This window comes from Trichechus manatus, unplaced genomic scaffold, assembly GCF_000243295.1.
Source record: "Trichechus manatus latirostris isolate Lorelei unplaced genomic scaffold, TriManLat1.0 scaffold00015, whole genome shotgun sequence".
Classification (NCBI taxonomy): Eukaryota; Metazoa; Chordata; class Mammalia; order Sirenia; family Trichechidae; genus Trichechus; species Trichechus manatus.
The window spans coordinates 16641334-16659856 of NW_004443951.1; the positions used below are offsets into that span (position 1 = coordinate 16641334).

The following is an 18523-nucleotide window of genomic DNA, read 5'->3' on the forward strand; positions in this document are numbered from 1 at the left end:
CCCTGATGGAGCAGGAGAAAAGTGGGGTGCAGAACTCAAATTCACGTGAAAAGATCAGACTTAATGGTCTGACTGAGACTGGAGGAACCTCAGAAGACATGGCCCCCAGACTCTCTGTTAACCCAGACTAAAACCATTCCCGAAGCCAACTCTTCAGACAAAGATTAGACTGGACTATAAGACATAAAATGATACTTGTGAAGAGTATGCTTCTTAGTTCAAGTAGATACATGAGACTAAATGGGCAGCTCTGTCCGGAGGCAAGATGAGAAGGCAGAAGGGGATAGGAGCTGGTTGAATGGACAAGGGGAATCCAGGGTGGAAAGGAGAAGTGTGTGTCACATTATAGGGATAGCAGCTAGGGTCATATAACAATGTAAGTATAAATTTTTATATGAGAAACTAACTTGAGGTGTAAACTTTCACTTAAAGCACAATAAAAAAAAATATTCTTTTGGTATTTAGAAAGGTTCATGTTTTTGTTCTAGTGATTACCTGTATACTAATACTTTTTAAAATGTCCTTGTTCTCCTTTTTCCTTACTTAAGCTCCTACTATTTAGTTTACCAGCTTATTATATCCTTTGACTTCCACCTATTTCCTATACAATGATCCATTAATTTACTCTATTTTCACACTTTCCTCTCCCTTCTCCTCCCATTTTTTTAGTTGTATTATTTCTTTTTGGTCAGAATACAATACATAATCTTCCACCCTTGTCACCACCTTTTAGTCTTAGATTTTCAATTAAACATTCAATGCTCACCATCAGTCTTTTTGCCAAAATGTCTCCAGTCATCTCTTAGATGGAAGAAGCTTATCTTCTGGTAGATTCCTCAGGAAGGGCTTTTAAGTGTAACATTCCTGAGTTCTTGCTTGTTTAAAATTGTTTTTTATAGTCTTGGTATCTGAAGACTGGCTAACTATAAAATCCTTGTCTCACATGTACTCACTTGTCTGGAAAATACTACTCCTGTTGTCTTGTTTTGTATGTTGCTGTCGAGAAGTCTGATGTCTGTGTTCTTTATTTGTAATAAATAACTTAGATTTGGGGCAGGAGGGTAGGAGGATGGGAGAGGGCTCGAGCCCTGAGGATTTTTCTTGCACTTTAAAGTCTAAAAGTTTACTGGGATATGCGTATATACATGTGTTGACTGTTCTGGGTCCATTTTTCCAGGTACACAGTGGGTTCTTTCAATAGAGCTAGATCTTTTATTTCTGGAATATTTTCTGGTATTATAGTTTTAAATATATTAGTTCTGTTCCACTATTTTGTTTTTGTTCTTTAGGATCTCCAAATATAGGTATGTTAGATCTTCTTTGCCTATCTTCTATAGCACTTTCTCTTTGATCCTTTTTACTGCTTTCTGTATTCAGTTTTCATACTCTAGCTGTTTTCATGCCTTTCCTCAATGCCAAATATTTTGTTGTTGTTGTTAGGTGCCTGTCTTGGTCATCTAGTGCTGCTCTAACAGAAATACCACGAGTGGATGGCTTTGACAAAGAGAAGTTTATTCTCTCACAGTCCAGTAGGCTACAAGTCCAAATTCAGGGCGTCAGCTCCAGGAGAAGGCTTTCTCTCTCTGTCGTCTCTGGAGGAAGGTCGTTGTGATGCATCAGTCTTCCTTTGGTCTGGGAGCATCTCAGCGCAGGAACCTCAGGTCCAAAGGATGTACTCTGCTCCCGGCACTGCTTTCTTGGTGGTATGAGGTTCCCATGTGTCTCTGCTCATTTCTCTCTTTTTTATCTCAAAAGAGATTGGATTAAGACACTATCTAATCTTGTAAACCTCATCAGTATAACCACATCACAGTGACAGAATTCACAACACATAAGGAGATCACATATAACCTCATCATAGTGACAGAGTTTACAACACACAAGGAAATCACATCAGATTACACCATCATCCAATACTGGGAATCATGACCCAGCCAAGCTGACAGATATTTTTGGGAGACACAACTCAATCCATGACAGTGCCGTTGAGTCAGTTCCAACTCATAGTGACCTCATGCACAACAGAATAAAACACTGCCCGGTCCTGAACCATCCTCAGAATTGTTGCTATGTTTGAGCCCATAAATCTATCCTCCCTTGGCTAACTTGTAATTCAGTCTTTATCTAAGATAATTCTGTCTTTTTCTTCAATTTCTTTCCTGAGTTCAGTAAACTTTCATTTTACAGCTTTCAGTTTTTTGTCCATTTTCATTCTGAGTTTTTGAATTTCCAATACAACATATTATGTCTTACCTGCAAATGCTTGTTTAAGGACATTTAATTCAGGTTGGTGGATTATGTTAACAGTTTTCCTCTGTTTTGTTACTATTTTGGAGGGAGGATTTTCATTAGTTGAAATGTTTTGATTTTCAGTTTCTATTGTTTTCTCACAGTAATTTTGTATTAATGTCATCTGCCACTTTCTGTTCATTTTGTACTGCCTTATTTTTCTGAATCAGTAATAATACAGGCAGATGTGAGGGTTTGGAGAGGCTTACTAGATTTTTTAGTTCAACAGCATCCTCTTCTGTTAGTATAGTGAAATGATTATCTGGGGCTAGGCAGATGGTATATCTTTTGGTTTTGTGATTCTCTTTTCCACCTATTGTTTGTTTCTTTCCCTTTGCCACCAGGTCTCCAAGGATCACCTGCTCTTTCTAAGTCATCCTCATTTCTCCAGAAGCGATTCTTTTCTTAGGCTACTGTCTTAGTCAACTAGTGCTGCTATAACAGAAATAACACAAATGGATGGCTTTAACAAAGAGAAATTTATTTTCTCACAGTCTAGTAGGCTGGAGCAGGCTGGAGGTCCAAATTTAGGGCATCAGCTCCAGGGGAAGGCTTTCTCTCTCTGTGAGCTCTGGAGGAAGGTCCTTCTTATCAGTCTTCCCCTGGACTAGGAGCTTCTCCGTGCAGGAACCCCGGGTCCAAAGGACGCACCTTGCTCCCGGTGCTCTTTCTTGGTGGTATGAGGTGGCCCCTCTCTAATCACTTCCCTTTCCTTTTATCTCTTATAAGATAAAAGGTGGTACAAGCCACACCCCAGGGAAACTCCCTTTACATTGGATCAGGAATGTGACCTTAGTAAGGGTGTTAGGATCCTACCCTAATCCTCTTTAACACAAAATTACAATCACAAAATGGAGGACAACCACACAATACTAGGAAGCATGGCTTAACCAAGTTGACACATATTTTTAGGGGACACAATTCAATCCATGACAGCTACCACCTCTAATCCTATATATTTCAAGTCCCTTACTTTTGACTCCCAAGGAACCAGCAGTTCTAACCTATCAGGTCTCAGGCCTGTTCTCAGTATGCCTCCACTTACGGCAGGTCCTTCTCTCTCTGGAGATGAGTTGTTCTGTGTTTTGTCACCTCCAGGCCCCTACTTCCTCTCCTCTTTTCACCCGTCTCCTCTGAACTCTCCACTCTAATGCTAGCTCTGTTGGATTTGGCTATTTATATTCCTACTGCCATGTAATTTGAAATTTGTAGCATTCTGTCTACTAGATGTGGTAGTCATGGGTTATGAGTGGTTTTATTTGCTTTCCTTGTTTATCTGTGGAGTTTGTTTTCAAGAATGTGTGGAGAGATGCGGATTTAGGCAGCTACCATTATTCTACAGGAAGCCAGAACGCCTCAGAAAGTGTGACTTTAGATAAACCTTCCAGGAAAAAAAGCAAACCTAAGAATGTTTCTGGTATTATCCCATCTACACCGAAAGGACTCAAAGGATAAAGGAGAGGCGCAAATGGTCTCAGAAGTGAGATGGTCTTGAAGAAGGCGCAAAACTCTGTCCTGAAGTATTAGCCCAAGAGACAGAAAGGGCCACATAAACTAGAGACTGCATCAGCCTAAGACCAGAAGAACTAGATGGTGCCCGGCTACCACCAATGACTGCCCTGAAAGGGAACACAACAGAAAGTTCCTGATGGAGCAGGAGAAAAGTGGGGCGCAGAACTCAAATTCACATAAAAAGACTAGACTTAATGGTCTGACTGAGACTAGAGGAACCCCAAAAAGCATGGCCCCCGGACTGTCAACCTAGAACTAAAACCATTCCCAAGGCCAACTCTTCAGACAAAGATTAGGCTGGACTACAGGACATACAATGATACTCGTGAAGAGTGTGCTTCTTAGCTCAAGTAGATACATGAGACTAAATGGGCAGCTCCTGTCAGGAGGTGAGATGAGAAGGCAGAGAGGGTCAGGAGCTGGTTGAATGGACACAGGAAATCAGGGGTGGAAAGGAGGAGTGTGCTGTCATAGTATACGGAGAGTAATTAGGGTCACATAACAATGTATGTATAAATTTTTGTATTAGAGACTAACTTGAATTGTAAACTTTCACTTAAAGTACAATAAAATAAATAAAAAATTTAAAAAAAACTGTCCTGAGTAAAATGGGGTAGCTTACCTGAGTAAGGTTCCACTGCAGCTGCTGAGCTGGCTGAACCCCATACATAGTTTGGGGCACAGCTGCCATGCCTGCCATGTAGCCAGCCTGCTGGGTGGTCATCATTCCATTTGGCACACCCATCATTGATGCCTGCATGCCACCCATATAGCCCGCAGGCATGGCCATGGGGGCAGCAACCATCCCAGAAGCTCCTGGTTGAGCTACCATGCCTACCGGCGGGGGCATCATGCTCCCCATTATGCTGTTAGGAGGTGTAACCCCAGGGAAGCTGGGGTAGGCTGTGGGATATGCCATCTGAGCAGGAGCCATGAACATTGCTGCCAAGAAAACACACATACAGATCTGTTAAAGAGGAAAGAATACAAAGTCAACCCAAACCCTTACTGGCTATGCCTTTCCAGCTAGAATTTCTTGGAACTATTCTTTTATGCAGCAAAGCTGCGAGACAGATCTCCTACAAGATTTGCTATGTAGGTCACTGACCTGGCCCCTTCCCTTTTAGGGTCCAGATACAGACCTTGAATCAGACTTCACAGAGGTGTGACACCAGACCCCACAGAAGTATGGCTCTGAGTTACGCTAATATCTATCTGCTGACACTCTGTGGTTTCACAAGAAATGTCACATTCAGGCTTGTCTGGAGTATGATGTCCTGGCTCCCAAACCAACAGCACTCTATTACAACATATAACTCCTGTAAGTAAGTCCCATGTCTCTATCTGGCACTTTGCCATAACTCTTTTCCCCCATGAAATCTACCTTGGGCAGGCATCTGAGGTGTCTGGGATCCATACAGTGAAAGGATGGAGTCTTTAGAAAGCTGTTTCTTGCCTGTTTCCTCTGATTTGCTCCCTGGCTCAGGAAACAGGTTCAGATTTTCAGGAACAGAGCCAGCACTCCCTGCAGTTGGCATGGATCCTACAACCTTGAGGCAAAGAAGGCAGGGGGAGAATTGGAATAGTCCTCATGCGGGTCTCTTAAGGACCTCCCTCACATCTCTGCTGCTTCTAATACTTGCAATAAGAATTCATGGCTCAAATTAATAGCTTCCTGACGTTTTTACCATCCAAATATCTGAAAACACCTGATAGTTAAGCTCTGGTACAGTTCTTTGTTCTCCAGAAAAGCAATGTGATTTGGTGCAAAAACAAAGTAAAACAAAACTCCACAAATGATGCAGCCAGAAAGAACTAAGTTTAAATTCCAGTACAGTCATTAACTAGTTGTATGACCGCAGGCTACTCACATAACTTTTTTGAACCTGTGTTTCCTCATCTGTAAAATATCCATTTTGCAGGGTTATGGTGAGAATTTGAAATTATAAATGAAATATACAAAATGACATATGGACAGCACCTAGCACTGTGCCTGATACATGCAGGCACTACACAAGTGGTAGCCATAAAGTTTTGAGTCTTTCATCCGTACAGATTCTCTGGCAGTAACTCAGGCTGAGCAGCTAACATAAAGTACCAGCCTTTACAATCTGACACACCTTTACTAGAAGCCCACTCAAAGGGCCCACCCATCTGGGGCAGGAAACAAAATAGAATGAACAATAATACTAAACTGGGACCCAGATGACACAGTGTTAAGGGGACAATCAAGAAAACCAAAGTCCAGTTCCACCAAGGAAGCATGACTCGGTTCCATGGTTAAGTTATCAAAATCACCCTTTCCAGAACGTTCTTTAATCCTGGGAAGCCCACAAGACTCACCTTTCTGGAAACTGAAGAAGAGGGGGATGGAACAGAGGCCAAAAGATCTAAATCCTTCTCTAAGGTATTGCTGGTCTTACTATTTGCAATGGAGCAGGCCACAGGAGCATCTAAAAAAAGAGATAAAAGTTATAATGTAGCAGCGCTTATTAAGCCCATGCCTTCCTTCTATACTAGATAAAAAGCAGACAGAGAAAGCCCATCATGCTCCATCATGGACCTAGCAATCTAGACTTCTGGAACAATCTAGCTTATATGAGGCTCCTCAAAAGAGGCCTCACCTCACATTCCCCAGAGTGCTCTCTGGGAAGCCTGAAGCCCAGCTATCAGGCATAAGGCAGCAGAAACCCAGGCCTGAAGGATATATCAGGACCACAGCAGTGGGGCTGGCTGGCTCCTTTCTGGCTATTTGAAGGGCAAAGCTGTGTAGGATTCATTTTCAGAGAGAAATGAAAGGTACAGAAATTAGAAGCCTAAGTAGCCAATAACCTAAATCAGCAGAAGTGGACTGAGACAAAGTATGATCAATCAGCATTGTGAAAAGTAAGGGTAGGCTCTATTTCTGAAAGGGACAGAATCTCTAGTTTAGGGTTTCAAAGGTCTGGAGAAAAATGACCATAAGGAAATAGGCCATCTCAGAAAAAGTTCACACATGAACAATGAAAGGGGCAGGGAACAGGGTGAAGTACAGGGAAGTGGCACAGGGCTCACAGGTGCCAGTTTAATGAAAATTGCTACCATTTATTGAGCACTTAGTATGTGCCAGGCACTGGGCTAAGAGCTTTAGAGGCATTATCTCATTTAATCCTTCCAACATCTTTGAAGTAGAGACGATTACCATCCTCATTGTATAGATTAGGAAAGTGATGCTTAGAGGTTAAGTAAGCTAACCCAAGGTCACACAGATAGTAAGTGGCAGAGCCCATGCTCTTAACCACTACACTGTACTATTGCTCTGAAAAATGTCACAGTAAACACTTCCTCAGAGCAACTGCTTAGATGTAAAACATACAGGAAGAATGTGAGAGAACAATCTTAGTGAAGAAGCCACAAACTGGAGAATCTCGTTTCTATCTATCTTCGCAGGGTCACTGAGACTTCATCGTAAAAATACGGGAGCTGAAAAGTCTAACTCTTACCAAGGCCCAACAAATCCATGACAGGTGCTGTGGATTTCGGGGAGCTTTTCCGAGGTAGCTGTGGATCTTCTTTTTTCTGTGGCTAAGGTGAAAATACGGTACAGAAAGAAATGAGCAGGTGTTTTTTAACTTCTTCTCCCCTCACCACTCTAAAGCCATGTGCTATAGTTGCTGTCATTCAAAGACAGCTACTGAAGAAACAAAATCCAGGAAGTGTCGGGTGAAAGATGAAAGAATCAAGTCAGCAGGCACAAGTGTATCAACCAAACCTCAAGTGATAAGTGAAGATATCATCTGTGCTCGTTTGGCTTTCTGAAGAGACAGAAGACATTTCTGAAACCAAGACAACCACAGATCAGTGGATCCAACAGAAGTAGCATCTTTTGGTCCCAGGAAAAGCCAAGAACAAAGATAGATATCTGATGGCATGAAAGCCAAGAGCCAACAAATCTCCCAATGGTTAGAAAACTTTTTACTTTTATACTAAAAGGGAGATTAGTTTAAAGATTACCTAATTCACTCTGCCAATATCACTAATGACTGTGTTCCACGTACAATGTGATTCAGAATGATGGAAGACTCTTCCTTAAGCAATAGTAAAAAGTCCTCTCTCCCAAGACTCCAAGCTCTTATATAAGAGTATCTACTACTACAGCCACAGTATCTCCTGTGAAAAAAGAAAGGTGTCCACTTCAATATGACAAAGCAAGAATACAAGAAGGGATCATTTAAAATGGATTAGTGTAGCCTGGCTTCTGGACTGTTCTTAACTGTAAAAGGAAATGAAGTACAAAAGGTCTAACACAGGGAAGGACTAAGGTGTGGGTGGCATCTTCTCAGAAGTGTCACATAGCCTTGGCATTGTGGCATGGAACGTGTCTGTTGCTGAGGTGGCACAGATGCAGTTCCAAAGCTGCCATCTGGCCCCAAAGAGAAGTGTTACAGAGCAGATTAGGCAGCCGCAAGGCAATGGGAAAGAGGCAGGAATGGCAGCAGACAATTTAATCTAAATGTGGAACCTTTAGTGCTAGGTACAATGATGAAATATGGTATAATCCCCATCCCACCTCCCCATAGGGCCTCCCACCTCTGCCCTGCACATAACATAAACATACCTGAGGTCATCCACACAGTATAAAAACTTTATCACTTACCATTTTCACTTTCTCAAAAACAACAGGTTCCATTTTTTTCTCTGGAGCTGGTTCACTCCCTCTTTTCCACTTGTCATCTTTTTCTTTCTATTAATAATTTAACAAACAAGACAAAGAACCCAGGCCCCTTGGTGACTAACAGTTCAATAAATTATAATCCCAAGTGCCCAAAAAGGACACAAAAAATCCCTGTTGATTCTGATGCGAAAGTCTGACAGACTTTGGTGGGGGCGGGGGGGTGTCTTGGTGTGGGGGCAGGAGAATTGACCTCTTCCACATTAACCTCAATGCTGTCAGAGGCACGCACCAACATCTTAAGCAATCCACAACGACCCTGCCTGTAGGTACTGTCTAACACACTTGTGATTCTTGAAATCTTCAGACTAGGCCATCTACAGAGGCTAAAAAATTTCACCAGTCTGCTGCTCGTTTTTGCCTCACTTTAACTTGCTCATGCTTTGAGGGGTCTCCCCTTACTCTGGTATACTGGTAAAGAAGTTCACGTTCATCTTATTCAGCACATAACCTTTGTAATTTATAAATTCAATCATAGGTCCTCTCGATTTTCATCTCCTTTTTTAAAAAACATAAAATGAACTTCAATTTCAAGCCCCTTAAAAATTAAAAAAAAAAAAGCTCAAGGAAATAAGGTAAAAGAAGAGTAAAAGGATTCAAGTATCCTTTCAAGGGTGTCCTACAGGAGCCACCTGTATAAAGCCAAAAAGCATATAAAAAATAAAATATTAGAAAGTCTCTCTCAGTTTTTGCTACTTTCAGAGGAAGTTTCATGATACTTTCACAGATAATAATGTTATTGGTCACATTTTTAACATCAAATAAACATCTAAATGCAAAACAGAACCACAAAGTAAACTGAAAAATACAGATAAAAATAAGTATAACATACATATGAAAAAATGTTCAACCTTGCTAGTGATCAAAAAATGTAATTTAAAATGCATTTTTTTGGGCAGATGGATCTAAATAACAACATCATCATCATCTAATATTGATAGCGATGAAGTAAAACCAATACTCTTATTATACATGCTGGGGGCAAAAAACAGTATAAAATGGTATAATTTCTGAAAAGTATTTGGCAAAGATATGAAGAGACAAGTATTGAAACCCTTTGACCTAAATTATATCATTATCTTGGAATATAGCTTAAGAAATTAATGTAAAATATAGAAAAAGTTGTATGTGCCAAGAAGTTCACCCCAGAATTATTCATGCTAAAGAACTTAAAAAACAACCTATATACCACAGATGGGCTACTCACTGAAAGATGATGTAACAATTAAAAATTATGAAAACCATACAAATAACATGGAAATACATGATATGTTAAATGGAATAAAAGCAGACGACATTCTATATAATTCTTTTATAATTATGCTCCCAAAAGTAACTATATAGAAAAAAAAAAAGGAACACACTAAGATGATAATCATTTAGTAAAGACGGTCAGGTTGCATGGACTTTTCCCTTTATTTTCCGTATTTTCTATAAAATAATTTTATAATCACAAAGAACACACACAGCTGTATCTGTTTCATGCATAGAGTAGCACTTAATACACATTATCTGTTTTTCAAAATAAACTCATTAAAAATTTCCCATGTTGAAGTTAAAAATGTTTTATCTGTCCATTAAAAAGGATATTCTTTAATTAACAAGACCAGTTTCTTTTCAACTTCATATTAAATGTCTTCACTTAGCAAATATTAATTCTTAATAAAAAAATCTTCCCAAGAATATTTTTAAAAAGCCTGAGTCCACTGAATGAAAAATCTGAAGTAGCTTTTTAGTAAACAAGATCTATTTCCTTCCTAAATGAAAACATCCTGTTAGTAACATAGGTTTGCTTTCATGGGTCTGGCCCACCAGCAATGCAATTATGAAAGAACACCTGAAGGACTCTCTATCTACATTCAACAACTCTCCCTCCTCCCTCATCTTCTGATTACCTCAGATACCCTCATCTGATTTCATATCTTCAGGTACAATGAACAGAGTTAGGCAGACAGACAATAGTTGTCTACAAATAGAAGGAAATGTGTGCGCTCTGTTTCCAAATTCTTTTTGATGATACCATCTAAGCCATATCTGTACACTGGGTCAATTCCCTCTAGGAACAGTTATGATAACTTCCAGGTCCCTTTTCTGGATGACTGAGAGATAAGAGTTCTTCATACTAATAGAGGAGGAATTTTTTTTTTTCTAACTACATATATTATTTTAAATGTACTTGCGTATAATGAAACTCACCTATTTAATACCTCTTTTCACACAACCTCAAAAGATCACTCTGAAGCTGATTCTAATTAGCTTGACTTTTAACTATCTGAAAGGGCTTAGAGCCCCTGCAAACTCAGCCATTTCACTGGCTAGTATATCCTCCATTAAAAATAATAATAAATAAATAGATAAGATAGACAGACAGATAGGACCTGTGCTAGAATACAGAATCCCATACTCTCTATACTTACGTGGCTGACGAAGTAGTCAACTATTTCTAAGAGAACATTTTTTCATATGTATGTTACACTTCCTTTTTTGTGTCTGTATTTTTAAGTTTACTTTGTGGCTCTGTTTTGCATTTAGACGTTTATTTACTGTAGACACTTTGTCAAAGACTTTTTGATAGTCTAAACCAGTTGCCATGGAGTAGATTCTGACTCATGGCAACCCCATGTGTGTCAGAGTAGAACTCTGCTCCACTGGGTTTTCAATGGCTGATTTTTCAGAAGTAGATTGCCAGGCCTTTCTTCTGAGGAACCTCTGGGTGGACTCAAACCTCCAACTTTTCGGTTAGCAGCCAAGCACGTTAACCATTTGCACCAGCTAGGGATTCCTTTGATCCAAAACCTGTTGCTGTCAAGTTGATTTCAACTAGTCTAGTCATTACTTAGTGGTTCTCTTTTAGCTGTCACTAGTCAGGCATATTCTCTCTTCCAGAAACCTGTGTTATACTTGTTCAAGTTATCATACATTGTATTTCAGATTCTAACCATATGCCTAGGATGGAAAGTGTACTTCACAACTGGAACCCTCTGAAACCCTTCTCTAAACAAGCGTCCTATCGGCCATCCATCCATCAGTACAATGGGTATCGGCAGGTAATGCTGGAAATACACTTTGGCCAAACTGAAGAAACTTCGGTGACTTAACTACATCTAATTTTGTTGACTTTATTTACAGAAAAAAAAAAAAAGGTATGCATGTATGTATACACACATACCTTCTACACATATATTATTCTATTTGATCTAGCATACCCAACATGTCCATTTCAAGAAATAATTTGGAACTGGGAATCATCAACATCATCTAAATAGAGATCAAGCCAAAGAATTCACTAATGGTTTACCCTGCCTATCCCTGAGACAAAACTTTGTTCCGTGATATCTCATGGTGTTGATTCAATAACTGGCTCTTTTCCACTTTTGCAATTTTTAAGTGGCTTTGTAGTATTTTGGTAGCTGTACTTCAATTTTTTTCCTAGCTTGATTTATAAGCAAACTACTTTTTCTGAACAAAACTTGAAAGATTTACAACCAACCCTAAAAGCATTGATGTCCAGACTTCGGTCCATGTATTTCTTCTTCTCATATTTATCTCGGATAAATCCCTCAACAGCTCTGCAAAAAGCTTATTAAGGATGAATCAAACATGTCTTGCCAACACTATGAATAAAAAATGTCAACTGGTATCCCATGGAGCTTTGTTCTCCCTCCCTCTTGCCTGGTTTCCCCGTATGGTTCATGTCTCTTCATATGCAGTTTCCCTGACCAAAACCTTGGAATGCCTCCTTCACCGGTTACTGCAGGGAATCATTATTTCCCATGATTTTCCTTAGAGCGATGAGAGCAGCAAAGGGATTAACCTTCATATTGACATTAGAGATGGCTATGGCTGTTCTAGAACACAACCTAAAGCAGTCGATTATCTATTTTAAAGTCTTTAGGTCAAAGGGCCTCAAACAAAGGTACCTAAATGCCCCTTAAAAACATAAACTCTTGTGTTCCATTGCCAGATTCTGACCTGTGGGTCTTCTGCAGGGCGCCCAAATCTGCACTTTAGCAGGTTCTGCCTGCGCCCACCAAAACGAGAACTGACAAAATGATCTACAAATCACATTTTGAGAAACACTGCCTTAGGGGGGTTGGTTTTGTTTGCTCGGTGTCATCTCTTGTTGAGGGGCAGGGGGAGAAAGTTATTGATAAATTAGTCAACAACTGTTAATTCTTTCACATAGGACATAAAAAGGCAATAAAAATAACTGGCAGCTTTGCTAACTGCCAGGGCTCAACAGAGCACAGTAAGCTATTCTTTCCATCAAACAATAGTTTCAGAGATCCAAAACTAGTGGAGATATCACGTTATAGAAGAATTCACAGTGAAACCACTGCATTCTTAATTCCTAAGTGAGTCTTCCACGTGACACAACATGATACTTGTGACATTAGGAAGCATACATGTGCTTTTTGTGTGTCTAGGTTACAAGAGAGGAAAAAACACAAGGACTCTGACTAATCCACACAGAAATGGCTTAGTCAGATCCCAGGCCTCAAGTCATGTGTGACTCTCCCAAAACACCAAAATACCACTCGGCTTTCTAGATTGCTCCAGAAAAGATACGGGTCTATCTGAGGTCGACGAAAGGTCTCAGGAAGGTAGGCTTCATAAAGTCGGTTTGCTTTTCCATTCCCCATCTCTTGCATGCACTGCAGTCAAAGAGAATGTGGAAATATGGAATGTCAGAATAGGAAAGAAATGAAACAATTCTCACCTAATTCCACCATTTTACAGATGAAGAACCAATCTAGAGAGTGGCAGAACCAAGATTTAAGCCTGTGTATTTTGATCTCCGATTCATGATTCTCTCTACTAGGAGTCTCCAACCATTTGCCTCCACAGCTGTCTCCCCTGCCACCACCACCCTATGGGTCCCTTGAAAGATTTACCTACCAAAATCATTTAATTCAATAATAATTCAAGATCTCATTTGGAAATCCAAGACACATAGCTACCAATCAAACTATCTAATTGGCAGGCAATAATCATTACAATTCTAAGTTTGTACTTTTAATTAACCTATTCACATTTATTACCAATAAATGTATGTTTCTTAATTAAAAAACAAAAAAAAAAAAAAAAAACCTTGCCATGGAGTCAATTCTGACTCATGACGACCCCAATGTGTTACAGAGTATAATTGCTCCATAGGGTTTTCTTGGCTATAATCTTTACGGAAGCAGTTCGTCAGGCCTTTCTTCAGCAGAGCTGCTTGAGTGGGTTCAAATCTCCAACCTTTAGGTTAGTATATAGTACAGCCCTTAAGACTTGTGAGGGATACAGTCAAAGATGTTTTTAAATCTTCAAATTCTCAAATAACCCCCTGGCATGTGATTTCCTTTATAAGACAGAGTAAAGTATAACCGAAAAATATAACTCACCTTTTTAGATCTTTTCTGAATCTATAAATACAGTCTAAAGTAATTTTTAAGCCATTTTGTGGCTAACCTCTTCTTTCCATCACCAACATTAGCAACTGTTTTTCTTCGGGGCACCCTTTCCTCCCCAAAAAAATTAAGTTTTTTTTTTTTTTTTATATCACTGGTGGTACAGTGGTTAAGCATTCAGCTACTAACCAAAGGGTCAGCAGTTCAAATCCACCAGCCGCTCCTTGGAAATCCTATGGGGCACTTCTACTCTGTCCTTTAGGGTCGCTATGAGTTGGAATCGACTCGACGGCAGTGGTTTTTTTGGTTTTAAAAAGTTTCAATGCAGGAATAGAATAGAGAACAATGAAGCTACCAGATGCCGATCTTAGGCCAGCTGAACCCACTCAGTGTACAACCAACACCACTATCTAACTTCAGAACATTTTCATCACCCCAAAAAGAAACTCTGTACTCAGTAGCTTAAGTGACTCACTCCCAGCCTACCAACCTAACAGCAAGTAAGATTCATATATGCATCATTATAAGCCTATGATTTGAGTGTTGTGTGTATGTGTGTGTCTGTGTGTGAATATTTAAAACTAAAAATGTTAAATCTGTAAATGCTACAGGTCTTAGAAACTAATCAAAAGATTCTCCTTAATACCTTCATGGGCCCATGGGGTACTAGATGATACACTGTGTTTTGAAGGAGGAAAAATATAGGTAGAAAAACTCACATCATAAACAAGAACGATTTAAAAGTCTTCTATTAGGGTACAATAATTTAAGTATTTAAGTATTTCACAATTAAACATTTCTTTATCTTCAGCTTTGCCTTCAGCTGGACTGAAATTTATCTGGAACTACTTTTACATGGAAATGACTCTTGGGCTGCGCAAGTACCTGAATCTGTTCTTGAGTCCATTGATCGAGGTTAACTGATTTTACCCTGGATATGTGCACCCCCAGATTCCTGTGTATTCCAGCACATCGAATGCAGATGAAGACACCAATGTTCCAGGAGGCCCATCGCGGTCCTGTGAAGATCAGAACAGGGTGATAAAGTACAAATTATAACAATATTCCAGGCCCAAACTGTACTAATACCTGCTCACCCTGCATAGCAGAAAGCGACAAGTGAGAAGATTATCAGACAACATTTCTGTTAAAACATGAGACCGAATTTTTACCACTTTTTATTGGTTTTATTCATTCCTCCATAAGCAGCTTTTTTTTGCATATTTTTAATTTTTAAGTGTACAATTCATGGTTTTTTATTATATTCACACAGTGTGCAATCAATACCACTATCTAATTCCAGAACATTTTCATCACCCCAAAAAGAAACTCTACCCAGTAGTAGGTACTCTCCTTTTCCTCCCAGCCCTCCCAGATAACCACAAATTCTGCCTCTATAGATATGCCTATGCTGGACATTTTATATAAATGGAATCATACAATATGTGGGCTTTTGCATATGGACAAGTTTTTACAGTGCTTGATAATACGAGTATTGAAACCCAGATGTTATAATACTGCTACTCATGTAAAGAAAAATCCCAGGAAAACAGTGCAGAGCTATGTCACATTCTGTTTTGTCTAACACTTTTACCATGAACACCCCTCCCCCAAGAAACCTTTCAATGGTGGTGGCCTGGATTCAGTTTTCCTACTAGGAAAAAAGATACAGCCATGCCATGCCAGCCCAAGGCTCAACCTGAAATTTAAAACGTTGTTTATCCTCCCTTGCCCCCAGGCCTATAAAATATGCATCCAGATTAACTTAATAAGATCCTTTCCCCTTGGCCTGATGTTCCTACTTTACCCAACTACAGAATTACCTAGACTCAAGATGGCTAAATAATGAAGATGCCCATTGCCAAAAAAAAAAAATCTCAGATATGTATTTTAATTAAAAAAACTGTTACAGAATCTCCCACCCCTTGCCAACTTTGCTCATCCTAATAATCACTCTGGGATATTATCAAACTCTTCCTCATAATTCCTATAACAGAAAGAAATGACTTACTTTTATATAACACCTGCCAAAGACTTACTGAGAACCGGAAACTTTTCCTTCTCCAGCATTCCACTAGGCAGAAATTTACCACATAAAATAAGCATTATGTCACAGGTAAAGCTCACAATAAAGAGGTGAAAAGACATGCATTGGTCTTCTACAGAGATAAACAAGACTTGTGTTTGGATCAACAAAGAGCAGGAAACTTCACCTCTGCAGGGCACAGGCAATGATTTGCTTAGCCTCAGGTTTTGACAGCAGTTTTAAAGCAGGAATGCTAGAGTCATATGGCAGGAAATCATTCTTAGAAATCTGAATTCATGATTATTATTCAAGTAAAGACGTAATTTTTTTGCCAAAGGTATCACTCATATTCTGTGGCAAATACTACAAATACTGAACGCCAAATCCTCCTTCTAACCACCAGATGGTGTTCTCTGCCTGAAATTTTATCCCAATACCTTCTATTGCTACTCTCCTGACAGGCTTAGATTTATCTTTTAAAAAGACCTTCGGTATCTCCAAATCCATTGACAGACTTGCACAGTAGTTTTGCCATATAGCTAATAAACACACATGTGACTCATACACTTGCTTTGGATGGTGGGGAGTTATATAAACACAAAATGAAAAACCTAAACAGGTACGAATGAGGTTTCTTAGAGTGCTGTACATTATTAAGTTATAGTTTTCATAAAGGAATTCTGATAAGATCTATGTTATATGGCACTGAAAATGGGGCCAAAAGTTAATGCTTCATATTTCTTCACCATTTTTCTTTTCCTCTAGATTCTGGAGTCTAGAACTCATGATAAGATTGTTAAAATGTATTTGTTCGCTAACAAAGTCCAGAAGCCAAAACACTAAAAGGTAGCTATGGAATGTTACCCTGTTTGCTTCTTGGCCTAAATCCAGAGAAGGCAATCCCCAATCATCTAAACCACTCTCACACTGGAATTTCTCCAGACCACATTCCAGAGTATTTAAGGTCCTTTTGCCCTGGTGGTGCAGTGGTTAAGTGCTCAGCTGCTAACCAAAAGGTCAGCAATTTGAACCCACCAGCTGCTCCACAGGAGAAAGATGTGGCAGTCAGCTTCTGTAAAGATTTACAGCCTTGGAAACCCTACGGGGCAGTTCTACTATGTCCTATAGGGTCACTATGAGTCAGGTTTTGCCTCTGAGGAATATAAGATTAAGACTCGATCTGGAGCCACGGACAAGGTCTCAGTCCAGAAATACAGGCAACAACAGTCTCATGAAAAGCCCAAGGCATATCCTCCTCTGGCCCCACATCTGCCATCCCTCCTAGAACCTTTTTCCAATGAAACAGTGATAGTACTATCTCAGATACTCGGTCTCCTTTAGTTTTGAACCACTGGGTTTTTTAGTCAATGACTGCATGCTCCATAAAAGATTCTGAAATTGGAGAAAAGAAAAAATACAAGAGACCAAAGTTACTTATATGGCTGGAAATGTGGGGGAAATGTGTAGTTATTAAAAGTACAGACTTTGGAGCCAGAAAAGACTTAGGCTTGAATTGCAGCTCCATCAATGATTAGCTGCATGACCTTTGGAGACCTACTTAAACTTCCTAAGCCTCAGTTTCCTCACCTATAAAATATATACAATAATATCCCCCTCACAGTGCCTAGAACATAGGGGGACAATAATAAATAACAGCTACATATAAGAACATGGTATAGCATGAGATTTCCAGAACCTATTTCCCATTCATCTTCTTCACTAATAAGGACAAGTTAACTCCTTCATATATACATACCAAGACTCTAAGCAACACAGCATGCTTCTTTTTAGACAGGAGTATGAGTTTTGGTCCTAAAATATCAGAACCAAAATTGACTGAATATCACAAAGAAGAAATTTACCCTACACCCAATTTCAAAGTCTTTAAAAAAGGCACTATCTGCACTTCCACCTGTGTCTCTTCTCTGCTATACACCCCCACCCTGCCCTTATGCCCATACATACCCCTGCCTCAACACAGCAAAGAAAGAAGGCCCAAAGCTGTTAGCCTGAGTGGTGGATGCTTGGATTCCATAGTATCTGGTATTGCTACTACAAGATCAGCCTACTCAAATCTGGTATATTTTGTAAAAATAAACCAATTGTTTAATACACATTGGTCACATCAACCAAGGAGAAAAAAATAAAAGATGCCATTCTGAAATTAGAAATGGAAAGAGATGCTGAATAATGAAAGCAAAGAGGAGAGGCAAGTGATATAAACTAGCAGTGATTAATTAGCACAGTGCAAATACAAGGTCATGGCTAAGTGAACATATTCAACAGTAGCCTAAGGCAGCATTAAGCAATATTAAAATTAATATGCATATAATAATCACCCTTCAGTAAGGAATCAGTGAAAATGAAGAAAGTATATGGATTTGGTTGATTGGTCAAGAAATCAACTATCTTAAGTACCAGCCCAGTATCAGGAAAACCTGTGCTTACACTGACTGACTTGCATGGGTTTGACAAGTCTCTGTGGGGCTTACTTCTCCACTAATAAAATGGAAAGCATGTAGGTAATTTCCAACTTACTCAACTTCTGGAAAGTTTCTAGATACTGAGTAACTACTACGGCTCTCCTACAAA

The 18523-nt window shown here is 39.5% G+C and overlaps 1 protein-coding gene across 1 annotated transcript in view; it reads right to left on the reverse strand.

The window, feature by feature from the left end:
* Positions 1 to 18523, reverse strand: part of SMAP2 (small ArfGAP2) — a 59923-nt gene that overhangs the window by 6056 nt on the left and 35344 nt on the right. The window contains exons 2-9 of the mRNA XM_004371891.1: positions 14791 to 14924; positions 13082 to 13167; positions 12003 to 12081; positions 8438 to 8524; positions 7284 to 7365; positions 6145 to 6254; positions 5186 to 5351; positions 4424 to 4743 (exon numbers count right to left, since the gene is read on the reverse strand). Coding sequence (XP_004371948.1) covers positions 4424 to 4743; positions 5186 to 5351; positions 6145 to 6254; positions 7284 to 7365; positions 8438 to 8524; positions 12003 to 12081; positions 13082 to 13167; positions 14791 to 14924 — 1064 coding nt within the window. The remainder of the gene's footprint in view (positions 1 to 4423; positions 4744 to 5185; positions 5352 to 6144; positions 6255 to 7283; positions 7366 to 8437; positions 8525 to 12002; positions 12082 to 13081; positions 13168 to 14790; positions 14925 to 18523) is intronic.